The sequence below is a fragment of the Carassius gibelio genome, chromosome A5 (assembly GCF_023724105.1).
Source record: "Carassius gibelio isolate Cgi1373 ecotype wild population from Czech Republic chromosome A5, carGib1.2-hapl.c, whole genome shotgun sequence".
Taxonomy (NCBI): Eukaryota; Metazoa; Chordata; class Actinopteri; order Cypriniformes; family Cyprinidae; genus Carassius; species Carassius gibelio.
In genome coordinates this window covers 4,419,465-4,437,805 of record NC_068375.1, presented here as the reverse complement: position 1 = coordinate 4,437,805, position 18,341 = coordinate 4,419,465, and the positions used below count along the sequence as shown (strand labels likewise).

The 18,341-nt window shown below is 38.6% G+C and overlaps 1 protein-coding gene across 2 annotated transcripts; it reads left to right on the top strand.

Moving 5' to 3' along the window:
* Nucleotides 1-5,421: 5,421 nt before the first annotated feature.
* LOC127989464 (LIM/homeobox protein Lhx3-like) lies at nucleotides 5,422-14,844 on the top strand. Of its 2 annotated transcripts, none has more exons than XM_052591431.1 (6): nucleotides 5,422-5,746; nucleotides 10,254-10,425; nucleotides 10,516-10,718; nucleotides 12,072-12,223; nucleotides 12,849-13,020; nucleotides 13,661-14,844. In XM_052591431.1, exons 1-6 carry the CDS (start codon nucleotides 5,677-5,679, stop codon nucleotides 14,086-14,088), a joined length of 1,197 nt encoding a protein of 398 aa, XP_052447391.1. In that variant the 5' UTR covers nucleotides 5,422-5,676; the 3' UTR covers nucleotides 14,089-14,844. The 2 variants fall into 2 exon arrangements, with proteins under 2 accessions (XP_052447391.1, XP_052447392.1); XM_052591432.1 differs by lacking the exon at nucleotides 5,422-5,746 and adding an exon at nucleotides 8,514-8,641.
* Nucleotides 14,845-18,341: the final 3,497 nt, after the last annotated feature.

The window sequence follows — 18,341 nt, the reverse complement described above, 5'->3', positions numbered from 1 at the left end:
AGCCAGCTGCTCTAAAAGCCATCGCTAACCAATGAAACCGCCAGATGGACACACTTTCAGAACAATGACAGTTTACTGCGCTAGCGGATATAGCCAGACATATAGCCGCGGGTCATCGACAAAGCCTCCAAATGTCCTGCTCAGACTGGGACTTTGAATGTGTAGTAAGAAAGTCATCTTCTCTTCCTCTTAAATAAGAAACACCTCCCCATCCAAAATCCCCAAGTGTCCATGTTCCAGTCTGGCTGGTGTTCCCTCAGACATGTCCTGGGATCAGCACAACATTGAGTAACCAAGCCTGTTTAATGAGGCGTGTAATTGGTGCCCTCCTTCCATGCACAGGACACTCTATTCAGACGCATGACTGATTATGACAGACGCACAATGGAGAGCCGGTGTCAGGACCAGCATGCTCAACCTCTGACCATCAGACTCCAGCACACACACACACACCACTTGTTTATGTGCAAGGACTTCTGCATTCAGGAAAATAACATGTGTGAACTGGTCATTTATGTCAACCCAGTAGTTTAATAATATTTACTCTGTTTGAATTGCACAAAAAATATTTGGTGGAGAAACTGTTTTCACTCAGAAATTACAAAGAGCCTTTCAATGAAGCTGAATTAGTACGTAGGATTTACTTTGAAACAATTTACACTTGCTGTAAGTTATACAAATAGTCACAAAGAAAATAACACATTGAATTAAATGTGACATTTTAAAGGGATCCCTGGGTATTAAGACTTGTATAGCTTAATATAATGTAAACTGAACTTGATGACGTAGATGTCACGTGAGCAACCTGTCTGACAATTGTAAGTCTTCTAATCGCTGTGCCTAGAGAAATCTGAATCACCCACCGAATCTTGCAGATGTTGTTGAATAATTTTGTCCCGTTGCTTTTATGCACTACTGTGTCCATCCAGCAATCCAGCATTTAGTTGATACTGATAAGCTGTGGTGAACACAGTTGTAAACACAATGGTTTCTTCTTTTGTGGGGGGGTTTGGCGCCATGATAACTCCAGGCAGATTGCGACACACACGTCTCATGGAAATCCTGTTGAATTCAACCAATCCGATAACGACTTCGACATTCCTGAGGTGTCCACTTTTTTTGTCCCATATGCATCAGACATTTAGCCAACAGTCTGTGGGCATGACTGAGACTAAAACACCCCGGATCTCGAGGGAAATCCGTGCTGAGAAACTCCTCCAGCGGACGCACGTTTATTAGCGTGGCATGTTTACTTCGCCATAGCGTTTGTCTCAGCCTTTTGTAAGCTGTTTAGTGGTCCACTAAAAACCTCAAAGGCACCAGGGCAGAAGTGAAAAACGGGACTTTTTATTTGTTTTATTGATCCACATGCACCTTCCCATTCTTTTCTCCTCTTCGTATAGCTAGGAAATCAGTGAAGTCTTATATTGCTTCTCTTTTTGCCCCTCAGACTGAAAATTACAAACCAAAGCCACACAATGTGGTATCATATCAGTATTTTATTTCCTTGAGTTGTGTATTCATAGTTGTGTTTCGGTAAAAAGCGCCAGAAGCTCACCGAGTGCAACTATTTGAAGTCATCAACACAAAATGTACTGTGCACATAAAAAAAGAATATACAATATACATATATCTTTCACGGGTTTTCTATTACATATTTCAATAAAAGACATAATTTATGTTATATTAAGCTATACATGTCTTCACCCCTTAACCGTCACTCACATTTTTGAATATTAACTTTGTACATTGATGTGTAAAGACACAAAATCATTGGTATGAGCAAGAAACTGAACAGTATTTATATATTTTTTTACCTCTGATTCACGCAATGTGCTGTGCATGTTTTCAGCAGCAGCCATGTGAGGCGTCTTTTTCTTCTTCTTGTTTTATGCAGACTAATAAGTGCAAAACTGCCAAAACTGTGCATTTTTTTACCAAAAGATTATCCGTCTGTAATTTAAAGAAGGTGTAAGAAATATTTAAGTGCACAGTGACTAACACACACACAGCACTAATTACAGTCAGGGTTTTTCTGTAGATTGTTCAGCTCTTGTTTTTTCTGTAATAGTTTCACAGCTGTTAGCAGCTCTTGCCGTCGCTATGTTTCTGTGCATGTGCTGTTCCTCAAGCATCCTGTAAATTCATAACTATCCTGTAATCAATATCCTAATGCAGTAATTTGCTGTTTACATATGCAACGAAGCTCCATGCCTCACTTTGAATTTACAGAGCAAATCAGGCTTTACTTAGGAAATGCAATAATCCTGCAGGATATTTAGAGTGCATATACATTAATGAAGTAAATTAATCATATTTTAGATCTGCCTTTCAATAATCACAGGTCATCATTACAGACTGTTAGATTCGTGGCCTGTGTTTCCAGGTACCTGCTGTTTTATATCCACCATGCTGGCACATTCATTTTCAGCACTATGATATATGAAGCGTTTCAAAATATTAGCAGATTTAGAATAGATAAAATCTTGGACAGAATTTAAGACTTACAACAGCACTACATGACAGCGAGTGTGTGTGTTATGAGGAGGTAAGAGATGCTGAAGGACTCCAGGTTGCCATCTTTATGTATGCAAGTGGATTTAGTTTATATTGCTCATAAACCCAGTGTGAAGGAATAACTGGGTGATTGCCGCCTGTGGTATTAACAAAATTTGCAAATCACACTGCTACTAAATTCCTGGCCTTGCTTTTAAAGGAGTAGTTCACCAAAAATGAAAACGTGCTTAAAATGTGCTCACCCCCAGGCCATCTAAGATGTAGCTAAGATGTAGATTTAGAGGCGGGGGGGGGGTTTGGGGGGGTTATAATTTGGAGAAATGTTGCATTCCATCACTTGCTCACCAATGGATCATCTGCAGTGAATGGGTGCCATCAGAATGAGAGTCCAAACAGCTGATAAAAACATCACATTAATCCACCAGTAATCCACACCACTCCAGTCCATCAATGAACATCTTGTCAAGCCAAAAGCTGCATGTTTGTAAGAAACAAATCCATTATTAAGACATTTTAACTTTAAATCAGGGGTCTCCAAACTCGGTCCTTGAGGGCTGGTGTTCTGCAGAGTTCAGCTCCAACTTGCCTCAACACACCTTCCTGGAAGTTTGTAGCATGCCTAGTAAGACCTTAATGTGCTGGTTCAGGTGTGTTTAATTAGTTTTGGTGCTAAACTCTGCAGGACACCGGCCCTCTTTGGAGACCTCTGCTTTAAACTGTTGCTTCTGGTTAAATACATAATACATAATAATGCTAAATCCATAATAATAAATTTTTTGAGCTGTTTTGGGTTGATTTGACTTGAAAACAATGCTTGATCTTTGCAGATTTCTGATCACTTTTTCAGTGGAGGATGTGTTATAAAGGATTTTGGACTTGTTTTTTGGATTGATATTAAAAACAACTTGATGGATTTCTTTCTTACAAACATGCAGCTGTTGGCTTCCCAAGACATTAACTGATGGACTGGAGTGATGTGGATTACTTGTGGATTATTTCGATGTTTATCAGCTCTTGGACTCTCATTATGACGGCACCCATTCACTGCAGAGGATCCAATGGTGAGCAAGTGATGCAATGCTACATTTCTCCAAATCTTATAAAGAAACAAGCTCATCTACATTTTGGATGGCCTGAGGGTGAATACATTTTCAATATCATTTTTATTTTGGGGTGAAGTATGCCTTTAAAAGATGCACAGCAGAGTAGATGGCTTGGCTTTGGTTTATTTTGAATATGATGCATCCACTTTCATCTGGTCCAGTTCCTCCAGATGACTCTGTCTCCCAACGGTCCTCACAAAGAGACTATTGATGTTCACAGCCCTTAAATGCACAATCATTTAAAAAAGCTGGACATTCCACTCCAGAATAATATACAGTTTTGATCTGCTATGTGCACCTCACAACACAAGGATCTTCAAGTGTCTCTGACTGAGCTCAGAGGACGTGTTGTTTCCTGCATGTGTGCGATGAGCTGAAGCTCTGCCACCAGGCCACGTACGCTGGCGCAAATGCCACAGAACTCTATTAAAGCCTAATTGAAATGGCCCTGTAAGTGGCCCCCAGGTGCATTAAGACTTTAGCAATTTACTGAAATCAAGTGAAAGGAGAGGCACAGCGTAGACACAATAGCTGAGATGCTCAGGCTTGGTAGAGACGGACTGAGGGAGTGTTTTGGTAGGGTGCATCTGAGTTTGTGTGTGTGTGTGTGTGTGTGTGTGTGTGTGTGTGTGTGTGTGTGTGTGTGTGTGTGTGTGTGTGTGTGTGTGCGTGCGTGCGTGCGTATGGTGGGTCATAGATGCCACCAAAAGGCAATTAAAAAAGTGATCAACTGATCATTTAATATTACATAATCAACTAAAGCATCATTACTTCCAGTGTTATGTTACTGTTATACCACCATTGTCTGATCTGATGTCTGATATGACCATTTAAAATATATTTTAATTTGATATGCATTACAGGAACTCTCATAAACAGATATTTTTACATGTATGTCGTCTGGTGTATCACGTGGTACCTTTTTGCTTTTTTCAATAATATGTATAATAATGGTCAACTTGTTATGCATTTATCTATTCATTTGTTTTTATTTTATTTTTAACATCATCAAAAGGTGGCATTTTCTACCTTCAAAAGCTATGCAAAAGCACCATGTAAAAAATAGTTATAGTAAAGTAAAAGTAGTCCACACAAGTACTTAAGTACTTCTATATCTGTGTTTTTTTCCATTGTGAGTTATATTAATATGGATTTGTAGTTTTGCGGTACTTGATGTTGTTCTAACCCTGATGGGAATTTAGATGAATCTGTATATTTGCATTATTCATTTGTGATAGATTAATTTCCTTTTTTACATTTTATGGACTTATTTTGTAACATGTAGATGTAGGTGAAACTATATTTTCATTATCTAAGATATTTTTAAATGGTTGATGTTTTAATGTTGAGTTGTACATTAAAAGCCTTCAATACTTGCAATTACAGTAGCTTTCTTTCAGTAATAGTCATTATTTTGGTTAATATAAATCAATTACTAGTTCTATGTACTTTGGGTGTGCTTTTTTCAGTGTTCATGGTTGACTTTTTTACATTTTAGGGTCTTGATGTTTGTCAATAATATTTAATATTTAATCCGGAAAGGACAAAACAAATTATACCCCTAAAGGGTTCTTTTGATCGAACCTTTAAAAAGGGTTCTGTATAGAACCTTTTAGGGGTTCCAAATATGCAGCGCCTAATAGAACCTTTTAAGGTTCTATATAGAACCTTTTCTTCTAAGAGTGTGTGGAGGCGGGGTGGCTGGGGGCGTCGGTCGGTGCGTTCACGCCTCTGTAGAAACTCCTTCAGCACCGCGGACAGAGACACACACATATACACACAGAGCCGTGACGCGCTCCGATCCTGCGCTTTTGTGATGCTAAACAACAGCAGGTCATCAGGATTCCTCCTCCCTCAGACCTCCAGAACAACACAGCGACTCAATCTAGAAATTTGAAAAGGCCGAGGGACCGTGCACTATCTGTGCATTATTTTGTTGGGCAGCTCATTTTTCCACTGCTTTTAACCAGTCACATATTGTTTTTCGTTTTCCTTTATCATAAATATTTTGATCTCCTGGTAGTTTTATTTTATTTTTATTTATTTTTTTGTCATAATGTTGTTAGAACATCCAGGATCAAGCTGTCAAAATGCTGGAAATTACAACAGGTACAGCTCGAGTCAAGGTAAGAGTGCTATGTCTCTACAGCATTTTAACGCAGATGCCGTTGGGCTGTTTAACGTGGATATTGTTTGGAAAATGTACAAGCTTCCAATGAGCTTTGTGACACGTCATCAAAAACACAAGAGCAACAATCCGCCGGTAAATAATTACAAACTATTAAAGCCTGCGATATTTATGTTAAACACGCAACAGACGACCTGTTTGAATAGAAAATACAATTGCATTTTATCTCTGACTCAGAGAAATGTTCGTGTCTTTAAAATATACACTAAAAAAATGTAGCCTATGTTGCTATTTTAATATATAACTTAATAAGTACAGCCAATGTCATTAGGGATCCTATTTAAGACCTTTCAATAATTGTACTGGCTTCGTTAAATGCCAGTGCATTTAACTAACCCTAGACCCTGAGATGAAAAACGTATACATAAATACACATTTAAGACTTTTTAACACCGTATCCTTCAGCTCAAGAACCCTAAAGCGGGTATGGATGGTTGATCCCTTCTGAAGAGTGTTTGGTTAACCTGATCTGTTTCTGTTTGGAGTATTAAAAACTGAATATAATAATATGCGAAAAAACTGCATATTATATGCACGTCAAACATGTGCGTATCACCTGCACTCCAAAGTCAATTTCTGCATAAAAATAGCACGCCAAATATTAACAGAAAATCGGGCTATCGATGCGCATTTTCATCATTCACATTCAAGTAATATTGATAGTCTTGGAAAAATTGTCTTTTTGATCTACTAACAACTGTTTCTGCTCCGATCATTCGCCCGTCGGACGCCATATGAATTTGTAATAACATTGTTAGCGCGTGGAACAGATGTAAAGCGCGCGCGGTCACGGTTGTCATGAGAAACCCACGAACGGACCGAGCCTCCATCCACGCGCCCTTTAAACAGAGCAGCATGTATCGGGTTCCCCTCAACAGGTGCAGCACCTGAACCAGACGAGACCCGGTTTAGGGCTGTTGGAGAGTTCAACTGATAACATAAGACATATTTATGTGTTTTTTAACACGTTCTGTTTCTGAGACGAGAGAGATTTACAGAAAGGTTTTCTTTAAGAATTTTAAACACTAGCTATTTAACAGTTGACATGTTACACATATATTTATAATTATGTTTACTAGGGTTTCAATACGTAGCCTTGTATTTACACGGTAATTACAAGTCGTTAATTACGTGACTCGCTAATGTACATCATTACGTAGTCAAACTTCAAGTGTGTTGTACAGGTACATTTCAGAGATTAATATATAAATGGTCCACTTCCATTTCTGATATGCAGCGAAATTGCCACAATAAATTACTGTCATTTTTTATATTAATAATAATAAAAATTAATAAATAAATCAAAAATATAATAGAAATGATGGAGCTATAGCTGTAGCGGTGTCAAAATGATATGGTCAAAAATAGCTGTCAAAAATAGTGCTTTTTCCGCCCCACCTTCGTTGGCAAGATTTTGTTACATTAAAGATGAATAGGTCAATATGACAAAAAATGACGAAGCTGAAAGTAAGGAGGAACACTGCAGCACCTTTCGCCGACATATGTGCTTTAGAAAGTGTGGAAATCCAGACAAATGTGGCATTGATTTTGAGTTTATCATGCGGCGGCCGCAGTGGCACTAAAGCTGATTTCCCCAGACACAGCAGATCAGTGTCAGTAACATTCATCTGGAGCTTGAGCAGCTCGATCAGCAGTTCACACAACTGTCCTCTCTTTCCTACAGCAAACAGCTGTCTGACCCAACTCAGTGTATGATCTGGATCTAGTTCACAGTTTATGTGCATCTCAAAAGGACACGATTCACTTTCCGCTTTGAAGAAGCAAAAGCCTTGCGGCGAACTACAAAGTGCATAGTTTAGAAGCATATTTCTGTTGTTTGTGTTCACATCAAGTGAAATACTTTCTGTAATAATTAACTCGTTTTGACATTTGCATTATGCCTGTTTACGTTTAGTAGGCCTGTCTGTTTGCTTCAGTGTCATGATTGTCTATCAAAAGAATATGCAGTTGAGAATAAAAAAGAAGAAGAAAAATAAAAACAATGACAAGCGTAGAAATGGTTTTATTTAAAAGACGCCAATTTCATCCTGTAATGTCTATCGAAAATAATTCGGACACTAATATTTACTCTCATGAGACCTTTAACTAATCAGCTGTTTCGATGTGCAAAACAAATATGAATGCATATTCACGTTGCATGCATTAGAAATGTGTCACAACGCATTTTAGTCTTTCTGGTGCATTCTTTGTCAACTGCGGTTGTAGTGGCTGTATATTTGGCTTTGTATGCTTTGCGCACTGCTGGAGGGTGTATTTTGAATAGCCTAAGGTCCATATCAAAAATGGGGATTTGCCAAATGCGCATGTTTTGGACACACTTGCTTTTGGGAAACACAGTCCCCATCATTCACAACTAATTGTTGCTCATCGTGGGAACAGTTGAAGGCATCATTTATGACATTCAGCGTGAAAAAAACATTTGTGAATAGAAATTAGCCTACATCTCCAACGCAAAACTGCTAAAAGGACTGTGTGGATATTAGCACAGAAACTCCTTGAGGCTGCTCTGCTGGTCTTGTCCAGGTGATGTCCATCTGTTTTATCAGTCACCAGAGTAACGGGGCGGCGTTTCTATTGCTCATCAAGTGCCACAAGACGCAGAAATGGGTCTCTGACACGCGCGCGTCTTCTGTCAACTCTGCGCTGCGCATAACGCTCAGATAGTTATTATCGCACGCGTTTTGTCATTTTTTTTTTATTGGAATAATGAAAATGGAGCAGAATAAGGCTCGGGATTCGCCGAAAGAGCCGTGCTCTCATCACACGGAGATGCTATTGGCTTTACTCACGCAGAGAGAGGAGTCCCGGAAAGGTACAGCCGACATCAGAGCACGGAGTCCTGCAGTTGTATGTTTGATTTCACTCCAGATCTAGAAATTATGAAGCATTCCAGTATTAATCCATTCTTGCGTGAGCTGCACATTTGCTGAAAGCTTTTAATTTAATTATCCTTACATTAAAAAATAAATACCGTTTTGAGGGAACTCTTAATGCTCCTTGTGTTTAAAAGATGTCACCGTGTATATGATTTTTAATTTGGAATAGATCTGTTCTCAGCATAACTCATAATTCTCCTGCACGTGAAACGCTTTTCGTGCCGCTCTAATGTTTTGGATTGGGAATGATTGTGTTTCTGTGGGATTCAATTTGAAACAGCGGCTCACAACAACATATGTCCGCGTCTTTCGTTTCCACGAATATTTCTTTTCAAACATTTCTCATTTTTGGCTTTTCACGCGCATGAGTGATTTTAAGGTGCGAAATCGATGTTTGGTTTGTTCTTGGTGGAAGGTCCGTGGTGTACAAATACATTTTAGAAAACGAAAAACATTCCAATGAGTGTTGAGGGATAATGACAGTTTCCCAGATGTTTCGTGAAAGCTGCAGGGGGTCAGAAACTATTTCAGAAGCCACTATTTGAAGGGAAAAAAAAGAGGAGGTTTCTGTCCTTTATAGACTAATGATTGAATAATTGATAGGTATTGTGCACCTGTTCATGACGTGTGTGTTGATGTCAGAGAGGCAGCTACACGCTCAAAGAGACTTCCTGCACTGTTATTGTGGCTAACAAGAACATCTCGAGGAGTGAATGCTTAGTGCTTTCATTTCATTTTAATCTGAATATGACCGGATATGATACGCACAGAACTCGAGACTTACTTATGACTTCATGAAATGATTTCTTGGAGACAAAAACGTTGATAATAATAAATGTGTTGTATTTATGGTTATATTTTTTAATGCTGTTGATTTGATTTTACGTGCTTTATGTATCTGTGAACTGGAAAGGCTGTTGCTTTTTATTCTTTTTTTTTATGAAGGCAGACTTCAGATTTGCATCATAAATACTTCAGTACTGAATGAACACATTAAAGTGAACGTTCTCAGTTTGCTGTTAACGAGAGTGATTACTTTAATAAGAGCTCGTCAGTTTACTGATGTAGTTTATGTGACCTTGAGCTGTATTGTGATTTATCATGCTGTGCTCATATGCTGTAATATTGTAAAATTATAATATTAACGCAGTTAATCTAATTGTTATTATTATTGATCTAATAACAACAATATACATATAAAATATAAAATAATAATTGTAATATTACGTATTACGCTAAAATGATCTTTAACAATTATAAAGGTTCTGTGTGTTGTTTTATTCCACCTATTTCTTGTCATTTGATCGCGCTTTTAATTTTGGTGCTATTTGGATACTTAACAGAATAATGATAATTTCCAAGTGAAGGCTAAGGTGATTTTTTAAGGTTGTTTTTTTTTTTTCAGCTGTTTACAGCTGTTTTGCTGAAAGCAGAGCTTTGCTCTTCAATTCTCCAGTATGGCGTATTTGTAATAATATAACCAACAAAAAAATGCTCTGACAGTAGCCTATTTGATGTTAACCGCTTTCTTGTATTTTCTGCTTGCAGATATTCCTGTTTGCGCTGGTTGTAACCAGCACATCGTTGATCGTTTTATCCTGAAGGTTCTAGATCGACACTGGCACAGCAAATGCCTGAAATGCAACGACTGTCAGTCTCAGCTGGCCGACAAATGCTTCAGTCGAGGCGACAGTGTCTACTGCAAAGACGACTTCTTCAAGTGAGTCCTTGATGTTTCAGCACATAGCCTATATAGTTTCATATCGTTCGGGTGCCATCTGACCGGTGTTTGCCTGTATTTCGCCCCCAGGAGATTCGGGACCAAGTGCGCCGCGTGCCAGCAGGGCATCCCGCCGACACAGGTGGTCCGGAGGGCGCAGGATTTCGTCTATCACCTGCACTGCTTCGCCTGCATCGTCTGTAAGAGGCAGCTGGCCACAGGTGACGAGTACTACCTGATGGAGGACAGTCGACTGGTGTGTAAAGCCGATTATGAGACCGCCAAACAGAGAGGTATATGCACATGCGATACCATCGTTTATTCAGCAGAAGTGTTTGTTTTTAAAAGAGAAAATTAGTGGAATTAGTTCAAACGCTGTTTTTCTTTCTTTTTTTTCTTTCTTTTTTTGGAGCAAGTGCAGTTCCCAAAGTCTTAACTGTTTTACTTCTTTTATTCGATGAGCTCACATTGATTGATTAATCTCGCTGGTTGTGGGCTCGTCCATAAACATTTGACCCGGCTCAGGTAATTGCGAACTCGCCAGCCTCCAGATCGATAAGTGCCAACCCCGTACAGAAGCGTTAGTGAGCGCTGAACACGCGCACTAAAGCTGATCTATGGAGTCAGAGAGACACAATCTTCATCCGGGGCAATTTTCAGCCAGATTCAGCGCTTTAATACTGCACAAATCAGACTGCCTAGTGATTCATTTGGAAATAAAGTTTGGAAAGGCCCTTAGTGTCATCCACTGTGTAGATGAGCTCACGTTAGACTCCACATCACTATGTGCATTCTGAGCATTCAATAAAGGTGTTTCAGTCTAATAGAATAGAATAGAATAGAATAGAATAGACATTTAAAAATAAAGTATACTAAAGGGGGTTGTCGCAGAATAATTTTTGATTCCCCCCCAAAAAAAATATTTCTTAAAAAGTTGTATTTTTTTTCTCCTTCAATTTTGTGTTGAAAGAGAAAACTTAATTTGAATAATCTTACGTCCTTCCACATATAAATAACCTTCTGTGCAATGTAACCTTTTGTACAGAGGAACCATCGCTGACAAAAAAAAAAAGAGGAATAGATAGAATAGAAAGGAAACACATTTAGATTATGGAATATAATAGATGATAAAAACGTCTAATAAGAAATACATTCGTGTTGTTAACAGAGACGGAACGGTCCATGTGAATTATTTAGGAATAGGGTCTGGAAAAGACCCTGAGCGTCATTCATTGAGCAGATAAACTTACACTGAATAACTGCATTCTAAATCTTTAATACGAGCCTTCAGTGCCTTCACTTCACCGGCGCTCCGATTAGAACAGAGTATATCGATAAACAGAATGCATAAATACAATTGTTTCTAAGGATATTAAAACCTGTCTTTCGTCCGTCTAAACTAATTAAAATAATGATACAAAAAATAATAATAAACAAGAAATGTATAATAATAAATAATACGTTTACATATTATTTGAAATTCATTTGCCTTTGTTATATACCTCAGAAAACAGAATATAATAGAATATAATAGAATAATTTAAGAAGCATTACGCCTTAACGGTGCCGTTTCAATTATAGCCTATAGTTGTAGAATAATAAATAAATAAATTTGTGTAGATCAAAATATGTTTCTTATATTACAGAGGCGGATTCTACAGCAAAACGCCCGCGCACAACAATCACCGCCAAACAGCTGGAGACGCTGAAGAACGCTTATAATAACTCGCCGAAACCCGCGCGACACGTGCGGGAGCAGCTGTCCTCAGATACCGGCCTCGACATGCGGGTGGTGCAGGTAACATCTACACATATATCACACCTACAGCTCTTTCTCAGTCCATTCAAACCAGTGCACGAGCATTACAACAGAACTACACGCGCGGTTATTTATCTCACCCTTAAAATATAGTCGTGATGTAGGCTATTAAATGTTACCACACGAAACACTTTAGTTTAGGTGAACTGACAATGAAATTGAAATAAATACACTAAATTGAATTTTTTAATTAATTAATAAACAATCTCACAAATGGGAAAACAAGCGAAGTTATTTTTTTAATGACAGCAGCTGGACTGATTTGAATAAAATAGGCTACTTTCATGATTTCTTGTAAAAGTCGAACGCATTAGGCCTACGTGTCACTGAATCGTGCAGAAAATGTACAGATTATATTCATGCTTCACACTGAAGATTTTAACGCTTATTTACTTTCTGCTTCAGTTTTGAGAATTGCATGAATAAATTTATCCAGTATGTATAATTATGTTGCTTAGCTTGTACATGTATGTTAATTATGCTATATGAAAAACAAATAATAACGTAAACATAGCGTAAACATATATATTTTTTTTTTTTACAGTGGAGGCTCAATTTTTTCTATCATCAGGTTGGAGTCAACCTAACCCGTTTCTCTGCACAGGTCTGGTTTCAGAACAGAAGAGCAAAGGAGAAAAGACTGAAAAAAGATGCAGGAAGACAGAGATGGGGTCAGTACTTCAGAAACATGAAGAGGTCACGCGGGAGCTCCAAATCAGACAAAGACAGCACTCAGGAGGAGGGCATGGACAGTGATGCGGAGGTCTCCTTCACAGGTATGTAAATGAGTAAATAAATATAAAATAAACTGCACAAATATGACTATTGTTTGATGAAGTATCAAATAAAAACTTTTAAGATCAGAGTTTCTCTGAATCAAGGACCTCATGCATCACCCCTAAATGTTCATGAATGATTTTCAAATATTCTTTTTTGCTTTTGACTCAAATGCTGCAATGCCAAAACCAGTTCATTTGATTTAAGGCATAGAACTGTCTATTGAGTACATTTCTGAAAAGCCTGTTTAGAAAATAATTGGGAAAAGTGAGAGCTCTGACTTATTGCATGGCAGTTTTTCAGTGAGAGTTTTGGTCGTAATTCTGGCCTCACACTTAAAAATAAAGCTTTAAAAGAAGGTTTTCACAGCAAGAACCATTTTGGGTTCCCCAAAGAATCTTTTAGAGATAACTTCTTTTTCCGTTTAGCGTTAAGAACATTTCTATAACTTTCTCCACTTTAAAGAGCCTTTTCTCCAATTGAAGGTTACCATGGATGTTAAAGTTTATTCATGGAACCATCGATGCCAATAAAGAACCTTCATTTTTAAGAATGCATATGTGTTGAACATAATTGAATTGTTGTGTTGACAATCCGCCACTCACTTTATTGTTTCCCTTTGCTGTGTTCTATGCACAGACGAGCCGCCCATGTCGGAGCTGGGTCACTCCAACGGCATTTACAGCAGTCTGAGTGAAAGCTCTCCATCTCTGAGTCGTCAGGGTGGAGGTCATCCGCCCTTCCAGCTGGAGCACGGCACAATCATCTCCTCGCAGGAGCAGTACCACGACATCCAGGCCAGCAGCCCCTACAGCCTCCCGCAGTCTCCAGGCTCACTACAGGCTCTTCCCAGACACCAGCCCCTCATCTCCAGCCTGGTGTATCCAGAGTCTGGCCTGCCCATGGTAGGTCAGAGTGGAGGCCAGAACATGACTTCGGGGGTTCGCATGATGGTCGGGGGAAACAGGCCGAGCTCTGATTTGTCCACGGGAAGCAGCGGTGGGTACCCGGACTTCCCTGCGAGCCCGGCGTCCTGGTTGGATGAAGTGGATCATGCCCAGTTCTGATAGTTTTGAAGATTGCTCTTTGGAAAGAGACCTAGAGCAGATCTCCACTAGTGGACAGGGATTACAGAGCAGATGAACCTCATATCTTCTCTATTAATGGCAGAAGTGTTGGAAATCAATTTGCGATGGACGTAAGACTGGAGCTGAAAACTCTTGCCAAGGCTTTGGACTTCTGTTTGGTTCTACAAGGACACAACATTGAGAGGAAAGCTTTCACCAACTATTGGAGCTTTTCACCAACTTTTACCATACCTAGACCATCATTTCTTAACCATACAAAGATTTTATTTTCTTCTTCAAAATGAGAATTCAAGTCAGTTACAGTACACAAAGAAAGATGAAATCATCATTGCTGTTACTGATGTGTAGAAATGTGATATCACCAGTTTTGGTCAAAGTGTATGGTCGTTGCCAAATTGTCTATTGTCTATTTACATTATATAACATTTTATCAATGTGGAGTCTTTATTTTTATACAACCTCCTTGGACAATATGATCACAGAGACTTTGTATGTTTCACAACAGGGATAGACACATTGTTGTTGTTGTCTCTTTCTATTCAGTAGGAGTTCCTCTATGCATTTATGTGTTTCAGACGCGTCTCGTTCATTGCACTCTGTTGGAAACATTTGGCCCGAGAGGCGCCGTGGCTCCTGTATGTGTTATGTGAAAAAAATGTTTTATGTCTTATTTATTCTCTCTGATGATGGTTAAGTGATAAAAGTCTTTAATAAATTTGTCAGCGAAATCCTCAAGTAGCCATCGCTTCCTGGCAGAGATCTTTTAACACTGTGGGCTTGTGTTTTTTAATTCTTCATTTGCTAAAAGCATGAAGATTTCTATAGTTTCTCATTGTTCTGTGTGCTCTAAAGACGGAGGAGCGGCCATCTGATCCAGGGAGGTTTCTCCAGTGGCTAGTTGGAGCGAACAGGCATGGATTTTTATGATTTTTTTCCCCCCCGAGATTATTCACATCGATCTTATATTAGGGCAAAGATAATGGACCCAGATCTAGCTGAGTCGGCGAATCAGCGTTCTGGCTTCAACGCCTCTTTAGCAGAGAAATTTGATGCGGACACCGCTGCAACACATAGATTTGGAGATAAGCATGCCATGTTGACCCAACGGGACAGACATATTCAATCCTGCTTGTCAGAGTTCGGCCTGTTTACTATTTAAGAGTTCGAGTCAATTACACAGATGAAATTCTGTTAGAGGCTGTTTGTATTTAGAGATAACAGTGTAACGAACGAGGCACCCCAAACGAGATTGACAAATAACAGTATATTTGATTATTATAATAAATATACATATATACATATATATATACAGTATTGTTCAAAATAATAGCAGTACAATGTGACTAACCAGAATAATCAAGGTTTTTCGTATATTTTTTTATTGCTACGTGGCAAACAAGTTACCAGTAGGTTCAGTAGATTCTCAGAAAACAAATGAGACCCAGCATTCATGATATGCACGCTCTTAAGGCTGTGCAATTGGGCAATTAGTTGAATTAGTTGAAAGGGGTGTGTTCAAAAAAATAGCAGTGTGGCATTCAATCACTGAGGTCATCAATTTTGTGAAGAAACAGGTGTGAATCAGGTGGCCCCTATTTAAGGATGAAGCCAACACTTGTTGAACATGCATTTGAAAGCTGAGGAAAATGGGTCGTTCAAGACATTGTTCAGAAGAACAGCGTACTTTGATTAAAAAGTTGATTAGAGAGGGGAAAACCTATAAAGAGGTGCAAAAATGATAGGCTGTTCAGCTAAAATGATCTCCAATGCCTTAAAATGGAGAGCAAAACCAGAGAGACGTGGAAGAAAACGGAAGACAACCATCAAAATGGATAGAAGAATAACCAGAATGGCAAAGGCTCAGCCAATGATCACCTCCAGGATGATCAAAGACAGTCTGGAGTTACCTGTAAGTACTGTGACAGTTAGAAGACGTCTGTGTGAAGCTAATCTATTTTCAAGAATCCCCCGCAAAGTCCCTCTGTTAAAAAAAAGGCATGTGCAGAAGAGGTTACAATTTGCCAAAGAACACATCAACTGGCCTAAAAAGAAATGGAGGAACATTTTGTGGACTGATGAGAGTAAAATTGTTCTTTTTGGGTCCAAGGGCCACAGGCAGTTTGTGAGACGACCCCCAAACTCTGAATTCAAGCCACAGTACACAGTGAAGACAGTGAAGCATGGAGGTGCAAGCATCATGATATGGGCATGTTTCTCCTACTATGGTGTTGGGCCTATTTATCGCATACCAGGGATCATGGATCAGTTTGCATATGTTAAAATACTTGAAGAGGTCATGTTGCCCTATGCTGAAGAGGACATGCCCTTGAAATGGTTGTTTCAACAAGACAATGACCCAAAACACACTAGTAAACGGGCAAAGTCTTGGTTCCAAACCAACAAAATTAATGTTATGGAGTGGCCAGCCCAATCTCCAGACCTTAATCCAATTGAGAACTTGTGGGGTGATATCAAAAATGCTGTTTCTGAAGCAAAACCAAGAAATGTGAATGAATTGTGGAATGTTGTTAAAGAATCATGGAGTGGAATAACAGCTGAGAGGTGCCACAAGTTGGTTGACTCCATGCCACACAGATGTCAAGCAGTTTTAAAAAACTGTGGTCATACAACTAAATATTAGTTTAGTGATTCACAGGATTGCTAAATCCCAGAAAAAAAAAATGTTTGTACAAAATAGTTTTGAGTTTGTACAGTCAAAGGTAGACACTGCTATTTTTTTGAACACACCCCTTTCAACTAATTGCCCAATTGCACAGCCTTAAGAGCGTGCATATCATGAATGCTGGGTCTTGTTTGTTTTCTGACAATCTACTGAACCTACTGGTAACTTGTTTGCCACGTAGCAATAAAAAATATACTAAAAACCTTGATTATTCTGGTTAGTCACATTGTACTGCTATTATTTTGAACAATACTGTATATATATATATATATATATATATATATATATATATATATATAGCCTATATATGTATATAAAAATTCCATATATATATGAAATAGATTGAGAGACTATTTTGTAAAATACAATATTCTGCACCTGTTTTAATACTCACAGTTTTTGGCTGGATGCAAGTGAATCATATGACATCCTGTTGGATAGGGTTAGTTCACCCAAAAATGTAAATTGTGTTGTTTATTACTCACCTTCGTGTCGTTCCACTCCCGTAAGACCTTCGTAGTTCGTTCGTCTTCAGAGCATAAACTAAAATATTTTTATGAAATCCGAGAGATTTCTGTCACTTTACAGTCAGCCAATTTCAACATTCCAGATCTGTAGGAAAGACAAGTACCGTATCATTAAGCACATCATTATATTGCTCACTGAATGTTACAGGCTACAGGACAGAAGAGAAAGCTGTACTCTAGCTGCTACTGTAGCAAGTGACATTATTGCTAGCTAAAGTTAGCTACTTCCATGGAAATCTTTTTTTAATTTTTTTTAAAGGGGCGTATGAAATAATTTTCAAGTAGGCTATTCATTGTTTTTTATCGCCAATGTGTGAACAGCATGAACAAAACTTTTAAAATGAGAGACTGTAGACTCATCTTTATTTGAAGGACTCAGTTTTGTTGGAAAATCCATGTGAAACATGGCCACCGGTATCGCTAATAACAAGGGTTTCTGAATTCTACATGGAGCCCTTTAACAGCTAAATATAAGCAGTAGACAGGTGAATTCATTTACAGTAGATTGCGCTAAAAGAAAAATACCAGTACACAAGGCGCTACCTAGCTTTCAGTTTTTCTGATACACAGGCAAAGTCAAATAGTATTTACACATTTTCAAACAGTAGGCTAGTTCGGATTTCTGTATTTGCTTCAGTGTTTTTCAAACAACACCAAGTACAAGAGTACAGAGACAAGAGTGCTGAGTCGCTTAGCAAAATATTCAGTTCATGAGCACCACCAGAGCAACTCTTACTGGTTATCCAGTTTTCTTCGCAGTGCAATTCAAAATGGAACACCTCTCCTCCGACAGTGTTGAAACTTAGCCTTTTTGTTGCTAGATTTAGCAGCTTTTCAGCTGCCAAGTTAGATCCAAGTCATTTGCTCTTTACAATAGTAAGTACTACAGACCCTCACATCTCCCAATAATAAGAAATTCTCTTACATCATGGTTACGTAATGACGGCATCATGCAACTTCACAGCGTCAGTTAGCAACTTTTAGCCCATAGCAACTTCCCCTGAAAGTTATTTTGCAACCCT

Coding starts and splice junctions, on each gene's coding strand:
- LOC127989464 (XM_052591432.1), top strand. CDS start 8,536: ATGAAAATGGAGCAGAATAAGGCTCGGGATTCGCCGAAAGAGCCGTGC. Junction 8,642..10,253: donor GAGAGAGGAGTCCCGGAAAG/GTACAGCCGACA, acceptor TTCTGCTTGCAG/ATATTCCTGTTTGCGCTGGT. Junction 13,021..13,660: donor TGCGGAGGTCTCCTTCACAG/GTATGTAAATGA, acceptor TTCTATGCACAG/ACGAGCCGCCCATGTCGGAG.